This window comes from Sciurus carolinensis, chromosome 1, assembly GCF_902686445.1.
Source record: "Sciurus carolinensis chromosome 1, mSciCar1.2, whole genome shotgun sequence".
In the NCBI taxonomy this organism is placed as follows: Eukaryota; Metazoa; Chordata; class Mammalia; order Rodentia; family Sciuridae; genus Sciurus; species Sciurus carolinensis.
In genome coordinates this window covers 130370394-130393455 of record NC_062213.1, presented here as the reverse complement: position 1 = coordinate 130393455, position 23062 = coordinate 130370394, and the positions used below count along the sequence as shown (strand labels likewise).

The 23062-nt window shown below is 32.8% G+C and overlaps 2 protein-coding genes across 8 annotated transcripts in view; one reads left to right on the top strand and one right to left on the bottom strand.

The window, feature by feature from the left end:
* C1H1orf146 (chromosome 1 C1orf146 homolog) overlaps positions 1 to 14936 on the top strand; it is a 29778-nt gene extending 14842 nt beyond the window's left edge. The window contains exons 2-5 of the mRNA XM_047517195.1: positions 11828 to 11921; positions 13491 to 13659; positions 14078 to 14156; positions 14802 to 14936. Of these exons, the coding sequence (XP_047373151.1) occupies positions 11828 to 11921; positions 13491 to 13659; positions 14078 to 14156; positions 14802 to 14936 (477 nt within the window). The remainder of the gene's footprint in view (positions 1 to 11827; positions 11922 to 13490; positions 13660 to 14077; positions 14157 to 14801) is intronic.
* Positions 14937 to 15820: 884 nt separating this feature from the next.
* Positions 15821 to 23062, bottom strand: part of Glmn (glomulin, FKBP associated protein) — a 38926-nt gene continuing 31684 nt past the window's right edge. For 4 of the 7 annotated variants that reach the window (XM_047518519.1, XM_047518510.1, XM_047518502.1 and 1 more), the window contains 3 exons: positions 17459 to 17585; positions 16070 to 16152; positions 15821 to 15975 (listed from right to left, as the gene is read on the bottom strand). In XM_047518519.1, the coding sequence (XP_047374475.1) occupies positions 15859 to 15975; positions 16070 to 16152; positions 17459 to 17585 (327 nt within the window). In that variant the 3' untranslated portion in view covers positions 15821 to 15858. The remainder of the gene's footprint in view (positions 15976 to 16069; positions 16153 to 17458; positions 17586 to 23062) is intronic. The other 3 variants (XM_047518541.1, XM_047518533.1, XM_047518547.1) reach the window with 3 other exon arrangements.

Sequence of the window (23062 nt, the reverse complement as noted above, 5' to 3'; positions counted from 1 at the left end):
TGATTTTTGTCTCCCCTATTTAAGCTTATGGTTGCATCAAAGTTTGAATAGGATTAGGTCTTAGATGGGATAAGGTAAAATTCTCTCAACTGAGTTTCAGGTATATCTCAGCATCAAAGTACCCACTCAACATTTTTAAAGTGCTGGATTCAAGCCCTAGTACTGCTTTGAGAGGAGAAAATACCCACCAATAATAGCAGCAACTTAAAAGCAAATCAGATATCATATAATAAAAATCTATTGAAAATAACTCCTACAACTCCACTAGCCAGCAAGAAGATAGGCATTAATGAAGGTAAAATTAATATGAAGATACATTATAAGGGGTAGAAAGAGTAAGAAATGATGAGAGGAAGTAAGTCCACTGTCACAGTACACACAGGTTTTGTTACACATGGCTGCCGCCATTTTGGGACAACAGCCAGGATCTGCAGAACCCCTGGCTCCAACTGTGCCCTGCCTCCAGCACCCCCAGTCCAACCTACTGCACCCCACATGGACTCAGCGCCTGCGCCCTGCACTGCAGCTCCCCATTTGCCAACACATTTGAAAGCCAGTGGAGCCATCTTGGATTATCCTGGAAGTGGAAGCTGCAATCTTTAGGTGGGGCCATTCCCATCCTGAGATGCCTGCTGGAGACTGGAAGCTCATTGTCAGGTACCTGTCATGCATCAGGCTACTTAAGACTGGGAGAGTTGAATTGTATATGACTGTGATAGTGTAGATTTTTTTTTCTCCTTTTTGAAAAATTTTAAGTTTTTATTTCTTTATTTTTCTCGCTCTCTGTTTTCCTTTTGTTTACCTGTTTCCTCAGAGTCTCTTTCTCCCTTTTCTCATGCTAACAACCAACTTCTTTTGATTCTGCTTTCACTCTTCCTACAATCTAGTATTTCTGTGTATTCTTTTCTTATCCAAGTAACAGTTACATCCTACACCCCTCCCCATCCTCTTTGTCCACCATTAGAAACCATAGACCTCATTGCAAATCTATTTTTTATACTGTAGATAATAATTGAACTCATCCTCTCTGCTCATTATGACAATATTATTAACATCTTCATAGGAGTTATTTGATTTAGGGCTGTATATTATCTGTACTGGGTGCTGCTAATATTTATCTCCCCCTTAAAGGAGAGGTCTTGGAAACCTGCAGGGTCACTGTAAGCCTATAGAGGGGAAACTGCAATACCCCAGATCTGCACTGCTAGAGGGGAAGATACATGAACAACATGAAAAAATAAGGGAAGGAAGTATTCCAAACAAACCAAGATTCTATATTAATAGATTCCAGTGACAGCATGGTAGAAGAAATGTCAGAAAAGGAGTTCAGAATATACTTAATTAAAATGATTCACAAAGCAAAGGATGAGATAAGAGAGCAAATGCAGGCAATGAATGATCACTCCAATAAACTGTTGAAAGAGCAACTGCAGGAAGCAAAAGATCATTTCAACAAAGAGATAGAAATTCTGGAAAAAAAAAAAAAAAGAAATCCTTGAAATGAAGGAAATAATAAGCCAAATAAAAAACTCAATGGAAAGCATCACCAACACACTAAATCACTTGGAAGACAAAACTTTAGACAATGAAGATAAAATATTTAATCTTGAAAATAAGGTTGACCAGACAGAGAAGATGGTAAAAAATCATGAACAGAACCTCCAAGAACTATGGAATATCATGAAAAGACCAAATTAAGAATTATTGGGATTGAGGAAGGCACAGAGATACAAACCAAAGTAATGAACAACTATTCAATGAAATAATATCAGAAAATTTCTGAAACCTAAAAAATGAAATGGAAAATCAACTACTAGAGGCTTACAGAATACCAAATGCACAAAATTACAACAGATCCACACCAAGGCACATTATAATGAAAATGTCTAACATACAAAATAAAGATAGGATTTTGAAGACTGCGAGAGAAAAGCATCAGATTACATATGGGGGAAACCAATATGGATATCAGCAGATTTCTCAGCCCAGACCCTAAAAGTTTGAAGGGACAGGAACAACATATTTCAAGCTCTGAAAGAACATGGTTGCCAACCAAGAATTCTATACCCAGCAAAACTAACCTTCAGATTTGAAGATGAAATAAAATCCTTCCATGATAAACAAAAGTTAAAAGAATTTACAAATAGAAAACTTGCACTACAGAACATTCTCAACAAAATATTCCATGAGGAGAAAGTGAAAAACAACAATGTAGGTCAGCAAAAGGAGGAACTACCTTAGAGAAAAAACACTCAAAGGAGAAAGCAAGTCAAATTAAAAAATAAAAATAAACCCAAATGACTAGGAATACCAATCATATCTCAATAATAACCTGAATGTTAATGGCCTAAACTCATCAATCAAAAGACATAGACTGGCAGATTAGATTAAAAAGAAAGACCCAACAATATGATGCCTTCAAGAGACTCATCTCACAGAAAAGGACATTCACAGACTAAAGGTGAAAGGATGGGAAAAAAACCTACCATGCACAAGGACTCAATAAAAAAGTGGTGGTTTCCATCCTTATATCAGATAAAGTGGATTTCAAGCCAAAGTTAGTCAGAAGGGATAAAGAAGGACATTGCATACTGCTTAAGGAAACCATAAATTAGGAAAACACAACAATCATAAATATTTATGCCCCAAACAACAGCACATCCATGTATGTCAAACAAATCCTTCTCAATTCCTTGAATCAGATAGACTATGATAATTCTTGGTGGCTTTAGCACACCACTGTCAGGATGCATGAGAAAATGCTTTCCCCTCCAGAGTCCTATCAGTAGAGTATGTTATCTAACTTTGGACTTTTGCCAATGGAGAGAGAGAAAATGGTCTTTCATCCACAGTTTTAATTTACATTTCTCTTTTAAAAAAAATTTTTTTTACTGCATTTTGATTCATTGTACACAAATGGGGTACATAATTTCATTTCTATGGTTGTACACAATGTAGATTCATACCATTTATGTAATCATACATGTACATAGGGTAAGGATGTCTCATTCCACCATTTTTCATACCCCCCCTCATTTTCTTTTACATATTCTAAAGTTCCCCCATTATTCTCTCATTCCCCACCCCACCCCCATTATATATCATCCTCCACTTATCAGGGAAAACATTCGAACTTTGGTTTTTTGGGCTTAGCTTATTTCACTTAGCACAATATTCTCCAATTCCATCCATTTATTTGCAAATACCATAATATTATTCTTTATGGCTGAATAGTATTCCATAGTGTATACATACCAGAGTTTCTTTAACTATTCATCTGTTGGAGGACATGTAGGTTGGTTCCACAATCAACTATTGTGAACTAAGCTGCTATAAACATTGATGTGGCTATGTTACTGTAGTTTGCTGATTTTAGGTCCTTTGGGTATAAACTGAGGAGTGGGATAACTGGGTCAAAAGGTGGGTCCATTCCAAGTTTTCTTAGGATTCTCCATACTGCTTTCCAGAGTGGCTGCACCAATTTGCAACTCCACCAGCAATGTAAAAGTGTGCCTTTTTTCAACATCTCTAGTAATTAGAGAAATGCAAATTAAAACAACTCTAAGATTTCATCTTACTCCAATTAGAATGGCTTTTATCAAGAACACAAACAATAATAGATGTTGGCGTGGATGTGGGGAAAAAGGCACACTTTTACATTGCTGGTGGAGTTACATTTCTTTTTAATGAGTGAAATTAACTATCTTGTTGCTTATTAATAGCAAATTTTATTTCCTTTTTCTATGTTTTGAAAAGGTTACGCTTCTGTCAATTTACATGTTAGGAAGGATAACTCTTTGTGATATGAACTATAAATATCTCCCTTAGTTGTCTTTTTTAAAAGTTTGCTTATGATGCTTCTTTCCATAAAAAATTGACTTTTATGTAACAAAAGAACCAGTGAAATAATTTATGACTTGGGGATTTTGTTTCATGAAATGTTAGATAGTTCTTGCTAACTCCAGATTTGTAAAGAAAAAATTTTTGTTTTCTTCTTATTATTTAATGGTTATATTATTTAAAAAATATCTTTGGTACATATTAAATTTATCATCATAGATGAGGTAAGGTAGGGATATTACTTTACTTATCCCTATAACATTTATTGACTACTTCTTTTTCCACAGTGATGTCCTCTTTATACATTCAATTTCTATATGCATCAGAGTGCATTTACTTCTGGGCATTCTGTTTTGCTAATAGACCAGTAAGATACTCTTAAATTATTTAGACTTTTTAAAATGGCTTAATGTGTTTTAGTGCTGGTCCCACTTCTATGTTTATTTTTTTCACTAAATTTAGCATCAGGTGATATAGCCTAAAACTATTAAGTTTTCATTGAGATTTTGTTAAATTTACAAATTAATTTACACAATAATATGGTCCTTCTGTTTGTAGAAAGGCTAATTTTTGCCTTCAGTGGTACTTTAATTTTTACTTTTAATAGGTCTCACATTTTTATTGACAAACATATTAATATATTTTTTGTTACTGTTATATATGAAATCTTTTCTTCCATTAAATATTCCAGAAGATTGTTTGAATATATGTAAACTACTGATTTTTGTATGTTAATTTTGTACTTGGTAATTTAATTGAGGTATCTTACTGTTTGTAGTAGCTGTTAATAAAATATCTTGAATCTTAAAAAAAAGAAGACATAAGACACTGAGCATTTCTCTTGTGCTTATTGTGATCATCTGTTTACTTTCTTTGGTGATGTCTGTTAAGGTCTTTGATCCATTTTTTAATAGGATTCTTTTTTATTGTGGAGCTTTGAGTTCTGTGTATATTTTGGATATCAGTCCTTTATTTAAAAGTGTCTTTTGCAAATATTTTCTACTAGTTTGTGGCTTTTCTTCTCATTCTCTTAACATTACCTTTCAAGTACTGAAGTTGTAACATGAATGAACTCCAGTTTTTAAAATATTTATACTATTTCTTGGATTATACCACTATTATATGTAAAAAGATATCATACTCAAGGTAATGTAGGTTTTCTCTGTCATTTATTAGAAGTTTATAGTTATGCATTTTACATTTATCTGTTTGGAGTTAATTTTTGTAAATGGTGGAAAGTCTGTGTTTAAGTTCATTTTTTTTTTTTTTTTTTTGGCATACAAATGTCCAGATGTTCAGTTGCTACAGCACCATTTTCAAAAAGATTTTAGAAAAATTTGATTATTTTTCTGTATTGTTTGTTTGGCTTATGTGTACTTTTAAAGCTTTGCCTGGGGGGAAGGAAAAAAATAACAGAACGAATCAAACAACACTACCCTATGTAAATTTATGATTACACAAATGGACTCCATGTACAAACAGAGAAACAACATGTATCCCATTTGTTTACAATTAAAAAAAAAGCTTTGCCAATTTTATTTCATGTTCATCTTAGTTAGAATAAGTTTACCCATAATATTTTATTCTCTGATTTTGTGTTGGGCTTAAAGTGAAGTAATGAAAATTTCTTATTCATTTTTGGTATTAGTAATAAGATATAATTCACTTTTTCTGTCTCAGTAATCTTGCCAAAGTTTTATCAATCTATTGGTCTTTTCAAAATGCAAATATTTTACTGTGTTGATCTTTTTTTTCATGTGTTTATTTTCTATTTTCTTAAATTCTAATCTCCTTTATTTTAAAAAAATGACCCAGAACAAAGTAAAAACAGAAAGCAAACAAACAACAACAAAAGAATAAGATTCCTCCTTGCCAAGAATTTTAAATGGAGACAGATCTTTCAGAAGCCTCTAACTTTGGAATCCATCAGGTATCTGGGGCTTGTGGATTGTAGGTGCAGTTCAGTGTGTTCCTTGTTAGTCCCAGCCTAAACAGGTCAGAGCAGTTAGGACATCTGTAGGCTGAACTCTGCCGCTCTTTGTCCACCAGTGCAGGCTAAGGCAAAGTTGTCTGAGGCTGGGCCTGAGGCCTGTCTTTTACATCCAGGGCCAGTGGAGTTACTGGTCAAACCTTCTCATCCACCAAGCCTGCGAACCAGTCCAAATTGTGCATCTCTGTTCTCAAGACCCACAGTCATGTGCTCAGGATTGTGACAAATGACCAAATTGTGGTGGCTATCCTCTGAATACCTCTGTACATGAGGGAAGCTACCAAGCCAATGGGCTTTGAACTGAGGTAGGGACCTGAAGGCCCTAAGCAATCTGCCAAACCCAGCTGACCTCTCCTAGACCCAGCCCCCTTGCAAATTCACACACAGCTGTTCTTGCTACTTGTCACAGAGATCATTCTGCCAATTTTAATTCTACTTCCCTCTGCCTCTGAGACTACATATCCTATTGCCAGGAGTTTTCAGTGGATTTATGTCTCTGTGACTTTCCTGTGCCCAAACTGACTCTTGCGGGTGGATACCCACTGAGCTGTGAAGAGAAGAGACTGTTAAGTCTGGGAGATTTAAGAAATGCAGCAGTTTCAGTTCTCCCATGCAGTAAGCTCAGACCATGGGACTCTTCTTAAGATGACTCCCTATTTTAGCACTGCCTGAATCTGCTGAGAAGTACAGGGAATCTCTTTTCCAACACTAGTTCAAGATTCTGATCTGCTCAGACTGCATAATTTGCTTGGTTGACAACTCTGCACTCCTAGATCTTGCTAAGATTCTCTGTTTCAGCCTGTCAAAGGGGTGCTTCTTCTCCCTATTGAGCTACCTGGTGCTCAGTGTTGATGTATTCCATTTCTCTTATTATTTTTCTTATTATTCTAAAAACCATCATTTCTGGGTTTTACCTGGTCACTGTCTCCCTAGAGTTGCACTCTAGTGCTTTTCTGTGGTCACACTACCTTAACATATGATAACACACCCTTTGTTTTGATTCAGTCTCTTGAGGCAGTAGGTAAAATGCTGATTACCTCTAATCCATCATCTTTCTCTCTTTCACTTTTTCCCCATATTTTTTGTTGGTGCATTATAATTATATGTAATGGTAGGATTCATTGTTTACATCTTTGTATAAGCATGTGATATAACAATATAATTTGGTCAATATTTTTCCTCAGTATTTCCTCTTTCCCTTTACTCTTCCCTCCCCCTCGTCCCTTTCCTTTACTGGTCTTTTCAGTTTTCATGAGATTCCCCCACCCATCCCTATGCCTTTCTTTACCTTTTTCCTCTTTAGCTTCCACATATGAGAGAAAACATAACACTTGACCTTCTGAATTTGGCTTATTTTGCTTAATATAATGTTCTCAAGTTTAATCCATATTCCTGTAAATGTCATTATTTTATTCTTCTTTATGGCTAAACAAAACTTCATTGTGTGTGTGTGTGTGTGTGTGTGTGTGTGTTTTCTTCATCCATTCATCCATTGACAGCATTGATAGGTACCTAGGCTGACTCCATAGTTTGGCTGTTGTGAATTGTACTGCTATAAACAGCACAATTATCCTTCGCTTTTGAAGAATAATTTCTTAGGTACAGAATCTAGGTTGTTTTTTTTTCACCAGTTTAATTATCTCACACCAATCTCTTGCTACTCTAGTTTCTGAGAGAAAATCATGTAATTTTTATCTTTGCTCCTCTTATAGTCAGCTGTTTTCTGTCTCTTGTTTCTTTCCAGAAATTTTTCTACAGTTTAGGTATGATATGTCTAGGTATACCTTTTTTGGAATTTTTCCTGCTAACTATTCCTTGAGCTTCCTGGATATAGGATTAGGTATCTGACATTAATTTGGGGAAGTCAGTTATTGCTTCAAATGTTTCTTTTGTGCCTTTCACTTTTTCTTCTCTTTCTGATAGTCCCATTATGCATATGTTACACTTTTTATAGTTCGTTCCATAGTCCTTGGATATTCTGGGTCTCCCGTCTTCTGTGTTCTCTTTGCTTGTCAGTTTTGGAGGTTCCTGTTGATTCTTTCCCACTCACATTCAGTCTACTAATAAGTCCATCAAAGAAGGTCTTAACTTCTATTAAAGTGTTTCTTCAGATTGTTCCTGTTTCTTACTAAGTACCTAGAGTATCGAAGTTTTGTTAATATTGTAAAGTCTGATATTCTCTCTGCAGTGTTTTCAATCTATACATATGGAGAAACTTTAGTTTGTGGTTATTTGTTTTATACTTAAGCACTTCACTGACTTTTCATAATACGTTATCAGCTGATTCTGTTGGGTTTTCATTGTAGTCAATGAAAATTTGTAATTAATGAGAATTTCTGATAGCTATATCTCATATTTTTATTTTGAGTTATATTGCTGTGACCTGCAAAGCAACCAGAACAATATTTCTGATCTTAATTGAAATATCTCCAGGGGCTGGGGATATAGCTCAGTTGGGTTCAATCCCCAGCACAGCAAAACAAAACAAAACAAAAAAAAAAAAACTCCAGTATTTTATTATATATGGTGTTAACCTATTGCCATAAATAATATTTATTATGTTAATATACATCTAAGCTTAATTTATGCTGTCTTTCCTTTTAATCAGAAATAAGTACATTATTTTTAAAATACATGGTTAGTGTTATCTGTTGATAAGAACCCAAATAACTAATCTTTGCATTTCTTCATTAAACTATTTTTGTAGGGAATAGAGTGGTTTTCCTCCTCACTGCTACTCCAAATTCCTTGTGTACCTAACAGTTTATGTAGTTTGGAAATTATTTGTACTTTAAGTTATAAAGGAATTTTCCTGGGGTAGGGATATAATTCAGTGATAGAGCACTGGCCTATCACGAACGAGGCCCTAGGTTCAATTCCCAATGCTAAAAAAAAAGCAAGGGATGGGAATTAGGTATTAAATTTTCTGTGCTAGTAATCTTTTAAGAAATGTGAGAAAACAATAGTTTCTATGGGGTTTTCTCTACTAGGTTTTTATACTTTGTTCTGTGTATATTTTATAAGTTATAATTTTGCAAATATTTACCCATTTCATAAGGTTGTTAAATTTATTAAGCTGAACTCATGAAATTTGCCTTTTCTGTAGTTAAAATTTTCATATGGGCATTCTTTTAATTTTTATTGTAAACTATCAGTTATTAAGTGCCCTTTTTCATCTCTGTTTAAATTTATATTTACTTTCACATGAGTAGATTTTCTAGACATAATACTAGTTTTAAAGGATATTAATAGATATTATATATTCAGGAAGGATTATTGTATGGATTTTATTTGGAATGCTTATTTAAACAAAGTTGAAATAGTTTTTTCTTCACTCTACTCCTCTTCTGAGGCTTTAATGTGCTCAAATGTATTATGAAACCCCCAAAGGAGACAAAATAATATTTAGTGTTTTCTAATTTTATATGACTAAGGAACTTTTTTTCATATTTTATGGGACTATCTCAAGGGATTAATAATCTTTGAAAAATATTTTGGAAAACCTTACCTTAACTTCCCATTTATGTTGACAAATCAACTCTTCCTTTTTTTCCCCCAGTAACGGGGATTGAACCGGAATCTTGCACATACTAGGCAAGTGTTCTACCACTGAGCTATACTCCCAGTCCAATAAATTAACTCTTAAACTTATTTCTCTCAATTCAGTACTTCCTAATTTTACCTTTATTATTTTCTTTTTATTATCATTTTTAGTTAGCTCTCCCAATAAGATATTATTCAAATTCTTTAGCATAGCATGCATGGGTTCTCATAATCTGCCTATGGTTATTCCTAACACTGTTCCCAAATTAACTGACTCATGTATATCTTTCATACTCATCAGTTAAGAATCACACTTTCAAGTCTGGATGCTTTTTCCTGTTATTCTATCTATGCTTTTCTCATCTTTATCTTTTCCCTTTACTTTTGGCTTGATATACCACTTTTTCCACTTTAAAGATTGGACTTAAATTTTAGGAAGCTTCCCTCTTTCACATCTGTTACATCCTTTTATATAGTTTCTGGAACTTTTTTAAATCTAAAATTCTCAACCTTATCTTTCATTTCCTTGAACATAATAGTAAGCATGCCTGTTTTAAGGTTTGTATTATAGTTTCAATATATAATGGATTGCCTGTTAGTCTATTTTTCTGTATATTATTTTTGATGATTCACTTTCATGTAATCTTATTTTTTGTATGTCTGATTAATTTTTATTGTGTTGGAATTTTTATTTGAAAAATTGTAGAAGTAATTGGAGACCTCAAATAATATTAGATTTCTCTAGCGAAGCCTTAATTCTGTGAGAGAATTGACCCCTAATACCCTATTTGCCAGGTAAAACAGAATTTGAATTTCAGATGAGCAATGCATTTAATGTATGTCCAAAATATTGCATGAGGTAATACCTATACTAAAAATTACATAATTATTTATAATTCAAATTTAACTGGATGTTATATTTTTATTTGCTAAATCTGGCAACCCTAGCCCTCAGTCATTTATTGTATTTGATGAATTATCTTATCTCCTGTGCATCTGGAAGGGCATTAGTTATGGGAGAACTGAAAAAAGTTACTCAAATAATTTTCTTTGTTCTGTAATTCATCAGGCCTAATAGAGAAGACCTGATTGAGAAAAGTTGCTCTAGGGAGTGCTTCTGTAAGGTATTTGGGAGTACTAGTAATTCAGTATCACCTTAATATAATTTCTGGGATTGAAATGATTTGAAGCTGGGCTTCATGCCCAGTGAGAGCTGCTCTACTTTTGTCAGAAACTTCGTTTAGCTTTTCTTCTGCCTCTTCCTGAATTGGCAGGTGCCCTCAGGGAAGATGTGGCCTAAATGCTAGGGTTATATCTTTGAATTTTTGTACAGATCTTCACCTTATAGGTTTTTACTATCCTGCTAGCTCTCTGATGCATTCAAGCAGATTTTTTTAATTGTCTAGTTTTTCAAGTTGCTTTCAGCAGGAGAGTTGGCCTAAATTACTTAATCTGTCATTGCTGAAAGCAATGTACAGTTTTAAAACCATAGAATAAAGGGCCTTAGTTGAACTCTAGGTCAGGATAGAAGTAGCACAAAAAAACTCTCTTAGGAAGGAAGGAAAGCATGTATTTTATACATAATTTTAGACTGTGTGCTTAAAATATACATGTTCTGAAGGAAAATATAAAATTAATCTACCTATTTTTATCCACTTGGAGACTAACAAGCTCAAGTTTTAACCAGTTAGGAAACACTATTAGCCACTAGGATTTTACTTAATATTTTTTGTTGTAGATGGACACCTTTATTTTATTTATTTTTATGTGGTGCTGAGGATTGAAGCCAGTGTCTCATACATGCTGCACAAGTGCTCTGCCACTGAGCTACAACTCCAGTACTAACTGCTAGGTTTTTAATATCTTGGGTAATATGATCTAATTTCCTGGGTAGAATAGGAATGAGGCAATTTTTGAAATAGCATCTAAGCCAGAAGACAGTAATGCTGTTTTCTGACTCACCTGCTAAGAGTATATTAAAATAACTAATAAAAACTGATGAATTGGAGAATTGGTTGTCTCCTGGGTGGTCATCTGTTTCCTGGCACTTTGTGGTTCTGTCAACTATTTAAGAAACACACCATCATCCATTTTCCAGAGTTATACATTAATACATGTCAAATCCATTTCCAAGTAGTTTTTTTTTAAGTTTTCATTTCCATGTTCTTATGGGTTATTTCTTCAATCCTGTTCTTAATTTCTGCTCCCAAATAACCTATCTATATATAGTACATTAATTCATTTCCAAACATACAATCAGTGTTTAAGTAGCATAAAATATTTCTGTTGTGTTTTTCTCCATAGAGAACAGATTTTGTTTCTCTTTTGGTGACAAAATCTTTACAAGTGATATATTATAAAATAAGCGATTAAACTTTAAATTTTTTTCATTAACTATAGTAAAAGTTATTGTAAGCATGTCTTTAAGTTTATATTTCAAAAATTCTTTTCAAGAGTTATGAAATTGCAACTGCCCTAGAAAATCAAAGCCACAAGATTCGGTATTCAGATACAGTGGAAAATGGATCAATTATATTTTCTCTTTCTGGTACAGTATATTTGCTAACTGCCTTGACATAAATTCTAATAATTTTTGCAAGTCAGAAATTATGTGATAGTTAACATATTATCTTTAGGGAGAGGTGAATGTGTTAAATTGTTGTTACTGCATGGAAACACAGATGATCAACTACAGAATATATGCCTGTTTAGGTTACAGTTGTTAAAACTGAACCAATGGAGTATGGTGGAGGATGGAGAAAAACTACTCACCTTGGAACTAAGATGAAAGTAGAAAAGCCACTCTCTCAACAGTCAATAATATTAAAGTATTGACTGTATTAACAAGAGACCAATATCATCACATCACTGGTCAAAATTTAAATGCAAAAACAATGAGATTTTTTAATCTTGATTTTATATGAGAGTTTATTCAATAGGTTATAAACAAATATTAAAGAATTGTGTGGGGACAAATAAATGTTCCTGAAATCATAAAACTGTACAACTATGAGTCATGGGCAAAGTACAGGTTTTAGATTAAGAGAAGGCCAGGGAGATGGGAAGGGGCAGCTCCACCTGTGCTTGGGAAATAACAGAAGTGATAAAAGAGAGGGAGATAAAGGATTTTTATTAAGAAGACTGCAAACAGACTTATATTGTAGCAGAGGTTTTGGAAAACTGGTGCTTTCAAAAGCTCTTAGAAATAAGACCTCCAGGCTGAAAGTATTCCAGTCTCAAATTCATTCTCCTGACTGAATAGAGTCCTCCAGGGAGAAGTAAAGTATTTTTGGTGACCTACTATATGTTTTTGCCACTTTATAGACATTATTTAATCCTTTTGACAAGCCTAACAAAAAGTTATTCCCATGTTATAGAGTAGAAAATGTATATTCAGAGGTTATATAAGTTTGCTCAAGTTCATCCAGTTATTATATAATCATGAAGTCACTTTCCACAGATTTTTACCATATCTTAAAGAACTATAATTCAATCAACTTTTCCCTCAGGACCATTCTTATGTGCTTCATACTATTTCAGAGATCCCAGATATCTGTTGAGTGTATTAATTTATATAATTACTTGTATTCAGGTAGAAAGGTTTCTCCAACAAGAAATAATTGAATATTTGCTTAAGACTACCCTTTCTTTAGTTGATTTATAGCTTCTAAAAGTCACGGGAGCTTCTGAATTGCTGAACACATGGAGGTGCCTAGAAGGTGGTGGGCCCAGAGAGGGCATTGAAATTCCATGAGACCTCTTCCTAGATACCTTGCTCACCAGTATCTTGTGGAATATACTTTCTAATAAACCATTAAATATGTGTTTCTTTAACAAAAAGATTAATTTTTAAAATACAATCAAGCTTTTAACTAAAGTTAGGCATTATCTTCATGTGGACAGTGCCTTGTCTGGACAAAATTGCTGTGCAAATAATTATTTTATATACAGCACTTCAAAACTACCTAAATAATTTTTGTTAAAAATTATGTTATAATTTCTACTCCTTATGCATTTAGGGTCTGGACATTTTGTTATAGCTATTTTTAATTTTGTTGAGTTTACAAATTTTGCTCTATATGACAGGTTGATTTCATATTACATTTACCTTTTCTAGGAGTTGCATTTTTATTAATGGATGCTAAAGAATGCATTATGTCAACTGAAGAAATATTTCTAACCAAAATTGAGAAGTTTATTAACATTCACCAAAATAGTTTTTTGGTTTTGTTTGCTGCCCTCCATGGGCCTGAAGAATGGAAACTGATGTTCAGGATTCAGCAGAGGTATGGAAAAACAGCACTACAGGCTTTTTTCTTTCTTTCTTTCTTTCTTTCTTACTGTATTGTTTACTTCAGTTTACAATTCTTAAATGCAGGTGAGTTTTGTTTTGTTACAAGATAAACTTTATAATGTTTACTTTCATATTTAATAAAATTTAGGTCAAACAGCTAGTCTGTCAGAGTGGCTGAAGTTCATGCTGACTTATGAGTTTCTTCAAGACTAAACCAAAAGTGAACCATTTTAAAATTAAAGACTTAAATTCTGGGTATAAAGTCACCTCAAATCCTGTGGCATTAATCAGGAATAAACACGTAATGAATAAATACATGACAATCAAGATTCATGTACTCTCTATGCCTATTTAAGAGAGCAAATACCAGCAAGATATATGATCTCTGTAACATATTTTTTTTTTTTCAGATTCCTGGGAAGTAACTTACGGATACTTCCAGTACACAACACAGTAAATGCTATTAATCTTATGTGCACTGTAGCCAAGGTAAGTCATGTGGGAAAGACACATTTATATATACAAATACTAATGTGCTCTAGGTTTTTAACTTCAAATTGCACACCCTTTTAAGCAAGATTGACAAATAGTCTGTTTCTGTTTACCTCAGAGAATTTGCTATTTCATGCTTGAAGCTTTTTACTAAGCCTGAACTCAGCCTCTCATATACTTTTCTGGTAGCTACTATCCATTTGACTCAGTTTGGGCCAAAAGAACATTTAGCTATATACATGATAGCCCTAGTGGCTACTTTTATCTTCCTTCAAATTCTTAAGTATAAATAAATACTGGCCAGATAGCAGTCATATACTGAGTACAAACATTATTTTATGGAATGTTCTCCATAGTTGTCCACTTTCTTTTCTTAAGTATACCCAGATACCCCTAACTCCCTTAGATAAAGTTAAGTCTTCCTTATTCTTAAATTTGGAACATAACCCTTATCGTATTCTGGTTTTTGGCTATGCTTGAAATTTGCTGATGATAGAAATTGAGTATTTTTCCTATTACTCTAATAATACATGTTTTTTAATTTCAGAAATACTTGTTGAATGTTAAAATTAGGTATATTTTATGTGACTGAAAAAAATACCTTGCTTCCTATAAATAATGCATGTTTATATCTTCTTCCAGACTACCTCTAAACCATACATAGATAGCATCTGCTATAGAATGGTAACAACTAAAGCTTACATCATAGAGCAAAGTCCTGTTTGGAAAACACTTCAAAAGATAAAACTGGGCAGAGATGCAATTAACCCAAATTAGAGTACCAATTATAAGCAACATTTTAGAAGAATATCAAAATAATTGGCTTTGTTAAATTATAATGCTGAAATGTACTCTTTGAAAATGTTAATATTGATTTAAAGTAATAACATGTATACAATTAAAGGTAATTTTATTTTAGGAGTTTTGTTGAATGATTCATTTAATAATATATAGAAAATAACTTGTACATACATATATTGTAAAACTTATGGGGCTGGGTCAGTGGTAGAGCATTTTCCTAGCATGCATGAGGTCTTGGGTTCAAATCCTAGGACCACAAAACAAAAACAAAACCCATGCAATTTTTTAATGATACAAATTACGTTGGATGTACAAATATGGAGTTGGAAAAAAAATACAATTTTTTCTAATTAGCTCCTTGGACTAAAGGAAGAGTCATATTTATTTTTTAGGTTTTCCACAATTGGCAGTCACTATTCTAAAATTAATCTTTGCAGGTGCTTTCACACTGTAACTGCTAGAGTTGGCGATGGGACTCTTCCTTAAGACTGCTTCTGAGCATGGAAAGAGAGGGCAACTAAGAGAACCAATCAAATGCCCTGAACTCAAAACTTCTTACTACACTTTTACAGTGGTATGATAACCAGCTTCACACTAGGAGTTCTAAAATGTTACAGACACCTATGAAGCAGAAAATCTGTTTTTAAAAACTCCCTATATGAATGAATAAGCATTTCAACATTTTATGAAATTAAAATACAAAATTATTAGTTTGTATTGAATTTTCAAAAGTAATATTTTGATATTTTAAAACCAAAGAATACTAATCCATTATAGAAACATGCAACTGAGAAAAGCTATATTTACATTGTCTAGTAAAATTGTTTTTATAAATGTATTAAATAAAACATAATGGAAAATATTGTACTTATTAGTTTTTATTTAGGAAGTAACGCTTTCACTTTATCCCAACATTTTCTTGAGAGGTAGACTTTGTTTTGATTTCAATGAGTTCTTCTACTCGAGCCAGAACACTTTCAATCAAATCAAACGTGAAAAGAGCTGAATGTAGGACCTGTAATGCCAAGAAAAATTAGTGTTGTTAATGCTGCCTTTACAAGAAAACAAAAAATTTCATGTTGATGTAGCTTTAAAAAACTTCAAATCACCTTAAGCTGCATTTCAGGAGGCATATTAGGGATCTCTTCTCCACCTACAGTTACAGAACAAAGATCCTTAGACTTCTGGACTACTGGAAGAGAAGGAAAAAAAAAATCATATCATACTTCACCATTAAAACAACTTTCAAGAACTAGGTGTAGTGGTGCATGCCTGTAATCCTAGCAACTCAAGAGAATGAGGCAGGAGGATCACAAATTTGAGGTCAGCCTCAACACCTCAGTGAGACCCTGTCTCAAAAATAAAAATAAAAAAGGGCTGGGGATGTAGTTCAGTGGTAAAGCATCCCTGGGTTCAATGTTTAGTACCCCTCACAAAAGATATAAGTAAAACAACCCTCAGATTTTAATAATATATTTATAAGCTACCCTCCCCATTAAAAAATGGCATTTGCAGATAAATGGATGGAATTGGAGAATATCATGCTAAGTGAAATAAGCCAAGCCCCAAAAACCAAAGGCCAAATGCTTTCCCTCATAAGTGGAGGGTGATATATAATGGGGGTGAGGATGAGAGAAGAATGGAGGAACTTTAGATTACAGAGGGAAATGGGAGGGAGCAGGGGTATGAAAAATGGTGGCATGAGACAGACATCATTACCCTATGTACATGTATGATTACACGAATGGTATGAATCTACATGGTGTACAACGATAGAAACAAAATGATGTACCCCATTTGTGTACAATGAATCAAAATGCGGTCTGTAAAAAATAAAAATTAAAAAAAAAATAAGAAAAAAAGAAAAAAAGTGTGTAAGTTATTTGTGTAAATTATTGAATCTTAACGTCAGCCCAAGGAATATTTATACCAAGTTACAAGCAAATACAAATATCAAAAGTATTAATTTAGATGAACATTATTTTGTCATGTATAGGATGCATGAAACTTTTTTTTAGAGTATAAACTGAATTATAATCATTATAAATCTGAAAAACAAATTTCTAGCAATGCCTCTAAAAATATCACCATAGATATATGGAAGAGATCACAAGATTATTACAGGAGAATTTCTGACAAAGTAATTCTGAATCTAAGATTCTGTCTCATAATTTGTTCAGATTTATTCAGGAGTGAGATGGGGGAATGGTTCTAGCAAAACAAAAGAAAGCGTTAGCTTGTAGTACAACCACACTCAAAGTCAGAACTTGAGCTTTAAAACAGAATATGCTTCAATTTGGTTTAAATTTTCATTAATCCAATTTCAACAGTAATTGCCTTATAGATCAACTAAGAATTACTTTAATTACAAATAAAATAATAGCTGTTGTGGTCCCTTGTTTGGCGTAAGTTAAATATGTACTGAAAGTGTTTTTTTTGAAGATGATAGTCCCAGAATTTGAGTAACTTACTGAAAAAAAAAATTGCATATTACCAACCTTGGCTGTTTTCTTGGCTATTTTTAATTTCTGCTTCATAATGTGCTTTTGACATATTAAGTCCTGTATGAAGTGGCTTTAAGAAATTATTCTCAATCTTTCCAAGTTCTGCCCATAATCCAGTCTGCTGAGAAGAATTAATGAAACTAGTTATTTGGTTCAACACTTACCAGTTGCCTATTACTAAACGTACTTAGAGTGGGAGAAATAAAAATGAATGAAACATGATCCTTGTTTTTCAAGACAGCTTAATGTTTAATACTTTTATATTACATCTAATTATGTTATATGAATATCAACTGAAACAAAAATGTACATAGGGCACTATGCTTATTATCATTACTGCACCATTTGGCTAGCTCCTGGTTTTGAAAGCTGTAATTTTTATCCAATGCGAAAATTATCTAATGATAATTTTACACAGTTTGAAACATTTCTCTTCCCCTATAAACCATCACCACAATGACTCTACCCCAAATATGCCTTCAACCCCAGGCTTTTCCATGTATATCCTTGCTACAGTTTTCTTTCCTATTGATGGAAACTTTTTTAAAAAACAAAGTTAATTTGGACTTTCTTGGTGACCAATGAAGATGAAGACTTTATCTGCCAGAGGTAGCTTAGGGTTATTTTCATGTATCTGAGAAGCTTTCATTTCAAGATCATTTCCAAATACAGTACTAGAAGAGGGGATTAATGAAGTCTTCATTTTGAAAAGAGGGGATAAAGAAGAAAAAATTCACTGGTATTAGTAAGTTTCTAGGTACTCTTTACACTGGAAAATATTTTAGGTAAAAGAGCAACCCAGTTACCCTAACTATAAAAATGAAATGGACCATTTGAAATGTATTTTTAAACGAACTTATTTTGAGTCAAGTAGTACATAAAATTTTACTTATAGTTCTCCAAATAAAATCTACATGCACTTATGTTAAACAACTGATAATATTAGTAACTGTCACACTTCCTTTTCATCTAAATCTGTTCTCTTCATTTGTCCTACACTGCTAGGAATAGTAGAGTTGTAGAGAGGCACTAAAAGAATCTAAACCTAAAAAATGCCTATTATTTAATTCAACATCTATGAATTTATCATGGGGAAATAATTAAAGATGTATGTTGTAATGATTTTACTGCGAGATTTTTTTAGAAAATAATATTTAAATAGTGAAAATTGAAATTCATGAAAATATTTCACAGCAGAATGGTAAGTTCTGGTACATTTACATAATGCAGCCATTAAAATATCATTCTTTAGTACATATTGGTAAATGAGGTAAAGGTTATATTATAGTACACTTTCCTATATGTAACACTGGATATAATTTTATTAATATATAAATATAATGCAGAAAAAACTATCATTCAAAAATAAATATTTTTTAAAAATATATTTTTAGTATTTGGCAATGGACCTTTATTTTATTTATTTATGTGTGGTGCTGAGAATTGAACCTAGTGCCCTGCACATGCTAGATGAGCGCTCTGCCTCTGAGCCATAACCCCAGACCCCAAAATAAACATTAAGGCAGATTTTTATCTAATGAATGAGCGTGCTTGCTTATTCATGGGATAATTCCAGCGTAGTGCAATATCAAGCCCATTCCTTTTTATTATTTTTTGCATCCAAGTTTATTTAGGTATCAATTATTTACAGCAAAACACACTCTTTTAGCGATGTAGTTCTAAACAAATATACAGTCTCATATAACCACCACCATGAATTTCTGTGACCGCAGAAGCTTCTTTGTGTCCTTTTGTGGTCATTTTTCCCTACCTCCAGCAGCCACTGATTTGATTTTTGTTTGTATAATTTTTGCCTTTTCCAGAATATCACATAAATGGAATCATAACTGTAGCCCTTTGGGGAAGAAGTTGACAAGATGATCTAAAATTTATATGGAAAAGTAAAGGAGCTATAATAGCCAAAACAATTTTGAAAAAGAAAAAAGTTGGCAGACTCGCAAGTTCAAGACTTAGTGCAGATGTGGTAGATTTTGTGCTTAGTGTGCATGAGGCCCTGGGTTCAATGTATCCAGCACCAAACAAACAAAAATACTATTAAACCACAGTAATCAAGACCATGTGGTATTGATAAAAGAACAGACATATGAGGATGGAACAGAACAGAGAACAAAATACAACTCAATTCATTTTGTTTTGTTTTGTTTTTTTGTGGTGCTGAGGATCACACCCAGGGCCTCATGCATGCTAGGCAAACACTGTACCACTGAGCCATATACCCAGCCCCTCAATTTGTTTTTGACAAAGGTATCAAGATAATCCAACTAGTTAGGGATATAGTCTTCTTAACAAATAGTGCTGAAGTCAAAAGAAAATTCCTTCATACTTTATACCATATAAAAAATTTACTTGAAATTGATCACAGACCTAAATATAATACCTAAAATTAAACCATTTCTATAAGACAATTTTGAGCTAAGCAAATATGTCTTAGAAAGGACCACCCCCCCCCAATAGGTAACATATATAATGTAGATATGCTGAACAAAGGATGATTCATGTCCTGGTTGGGATGGCATAAGATTTCATGGGGCTATTCAGAACATTGTGTAATCTAAAACTTATAAACTATTTATTTTTGAACTGTGCTTGACTAGGGGTAAACTGGAGCTGAAGGAAGCAAAATGGTGGATAATGGGGGACTACTATATTATTTATTTTGGTATTAAGGACCTACCTTACCAGACTCACAGTAGCAGGTACAATTCTTTTCTACTTTTTGGAACTTACAAGATTTATCTGTTCCTTGGAAGTATGATAAAATTATCTGATCTTGAGTTTTCTGTTAGTAGACTATGACAGTTAAGTTATATCTAAAAAATTCCATTTCACTGAAGCTTTCAAATGTACTGCTATGTTGTCCTATAAGATTTTTTTAAAATTTTTCTGCATTTGTACTTAGTCACTTTTAAATGAACACATTATATCTTCATGCAATTTTTAAAAATCATACCAGAAATTCATTTAATAATTCTAATATAAGCATTTTATCTTTAATCTATAATGCAGCTGCATCCGTTTTATTTAGTTTTAAATAGTTAATATTATCCTTTATCATATACAAATGATACCCTGTAAAATATTTTTTATGGGCTATAGGTGTAGTTTAGTGGTAAAGTACTTGCCTAGCATGTGGGTCCTGGGTTCAATCCTCAGCACCACATAAAAATAAATAAAGGTATTATGTTCATTACAACTAAAAAAATTTTTTAAATATATTTTTATGCATAATATATGGAAGTTCTCAAATTTTACTATTAGTTAAAAATACAGATTTCTTGCTTTACTGAGAGGTTTTCACTGAATAGATATGGGGCTGAACCCAGTAATTTGCATTTATTAAAAAGGTACTCAGATGATTTTGATTAGGATCATATGCTGAGAAATACTGATCTAAAATGGCACTATCCGATGCCACTAAGGAAGTAAACTTGTAATTTTTTACAATTTTAAAATAAAATTTCAATAATCACATGTAGCTATTGTCTACTATCATGAACAATGCAAATCTAAAATGTTTTTAATATTAAAACCCGTTTTCAATGGTGATAGTTTATCTTAATACACAGCCCATGATCATAAAACTTCAGGTAATAAAAACACAAGCCAGAATTTGGTTAAAGGAAATTTGTTACACATTCTGTTCAGTATAATTCCACAAATCTTTCCTATGATGAACAAACTATAATATTTTTAGAAGCATGTAGGAGTGAAGAAACTATGGAAATAAGAATATTTTGTCTTACATTAGGTTACTGGATCTCTTTAAAAAGTACTATAAATGGATGGAACTTGAGACCATTATGTGAAGCGAACTAAGTCAAACTAAAAGATCAAGGGTCATACGTTTTTCTCTTGTGGAAGCTGAGGAGGAAAAAGGAAAGGTGTGGAGACAGGGACCTCATGAAAATCAAAGGGAGATCAGAAGCAGAAAGGGACCAGAGGGGGAGAGAAGAGGGAGGGATGAAGTGCTGGGGAGTGACACTGGCCAAATTATATTGTTTTATTGTGTGCATGTATGAATGAATATGTAACAAATTCCATCATTATATACAACTATAATGTGCCAATAAAAAATGTGGAGAGAGAAAAGAACAAAGGAAAATAGAACATTAAACACTATAAATAATTTTTAAATCTCTTTCATCTTAAATGTTTAGAAAAAGAAGTAACTTGATATTGATGTAATAGTTCTGAAATCTTTTCAGTTCTAAGGTTTAACTATACATTTCATATTCTACTGAAGCCTATCTTACAAAAAGAGAAAGCATTTCTATACCACAATTAAAATTTATTGCCAGAACAGACAAGGAATGTGGAAAGGATTCAGTCAACCATAATAACAAAGTTAAAAAAAAAAAAAAAAAAAAAAGACATGAACAAGACCCAGCTTTTCCCTTTTTTCTACTTGTATAGGTCTTCTTATTTATGAATTGATACTGCAGAGCTTCTCCAACTTGTAATATTATTGAACTATTATCACCTGATGTCATTTGCACTGCAGATACCTCACATGGGATATGTTTGTATTTATTTACTTATTCATTCATTTACTTATTTACTTTTGCACGATGGGGAGTTGAACCCTAGGGCCTTGCACATGCTAGGCAAGGACTCTATTGTTGAGCTACATGCTTAGCCCCAGGATATGTTTTAATCTTGGGGAAACAATGGATTATATAGAATTAAATATGTATTATTATGTGAACTATCTGTATTTTTTACTAAGTAAAAGGAATATTCATATGTATACATACATTACACAATTTAATTTTTAAAAATTCTGCTACTTACTTGTGTTATCTGCAATCTCACTGTTTCTCTTGACTCTTTTACTGTAACATTACAATTAGAAATTATGTAGGAAACAATGGACAAGCAGGTGGATGGATAACGATATGAGTAGACAAAAGGTAAAGAATAGCATAATTGTAGGCTATGCATTGGAATTATTATAATTCAAAACAAGTAAAAACTAAAGATACCCACCCATAAAGAATATTTGGTATAAAAATTAGGTTGGTTTTAATATTAGAGATGGGGCAAGACTTATGCTACAAGATTCTAGAAAAGTTGTATGAAACTGAGGTATGGGATAAAGTTCTTGACAATACAGGGAGAGTCATGAAACAATAGGGTGAGGAGGAGAATGTCAAAGAGTAACAGTGACTCAAAATGGCAGGAAAAGAAATGGATTATTATTCAATTATGAATCAATTTGTTGTCTTTGAAAGGTTCTGTTCTTTTTTAAATTTCCTGTACATCTTTCTGATAACTTTTTAATTTTTCATCTGACTAGTTACCCTCTTGACTTAACCAGTCAAAAATAGGAAGTGGTAGAAGTCCTTCTGAATAAAATGCTCCACAATTCAGCATGACAAGTATAATTTTGTTTATCTGTTATCCAAAATGTCTTAAAAATTAAGAAGCTGCTTTTTTTTTTTTTTTTTTTTTTTAATTGCTGGGGATTGAAACCAGGGTTTTTCAAATAATAAACATGTATTCTACCACTGAGCTAACCCATAGCTCCAGAAGCTGTCATTTTTTTTTTTTGATAAACCACAGGAGACATTTGTTTCT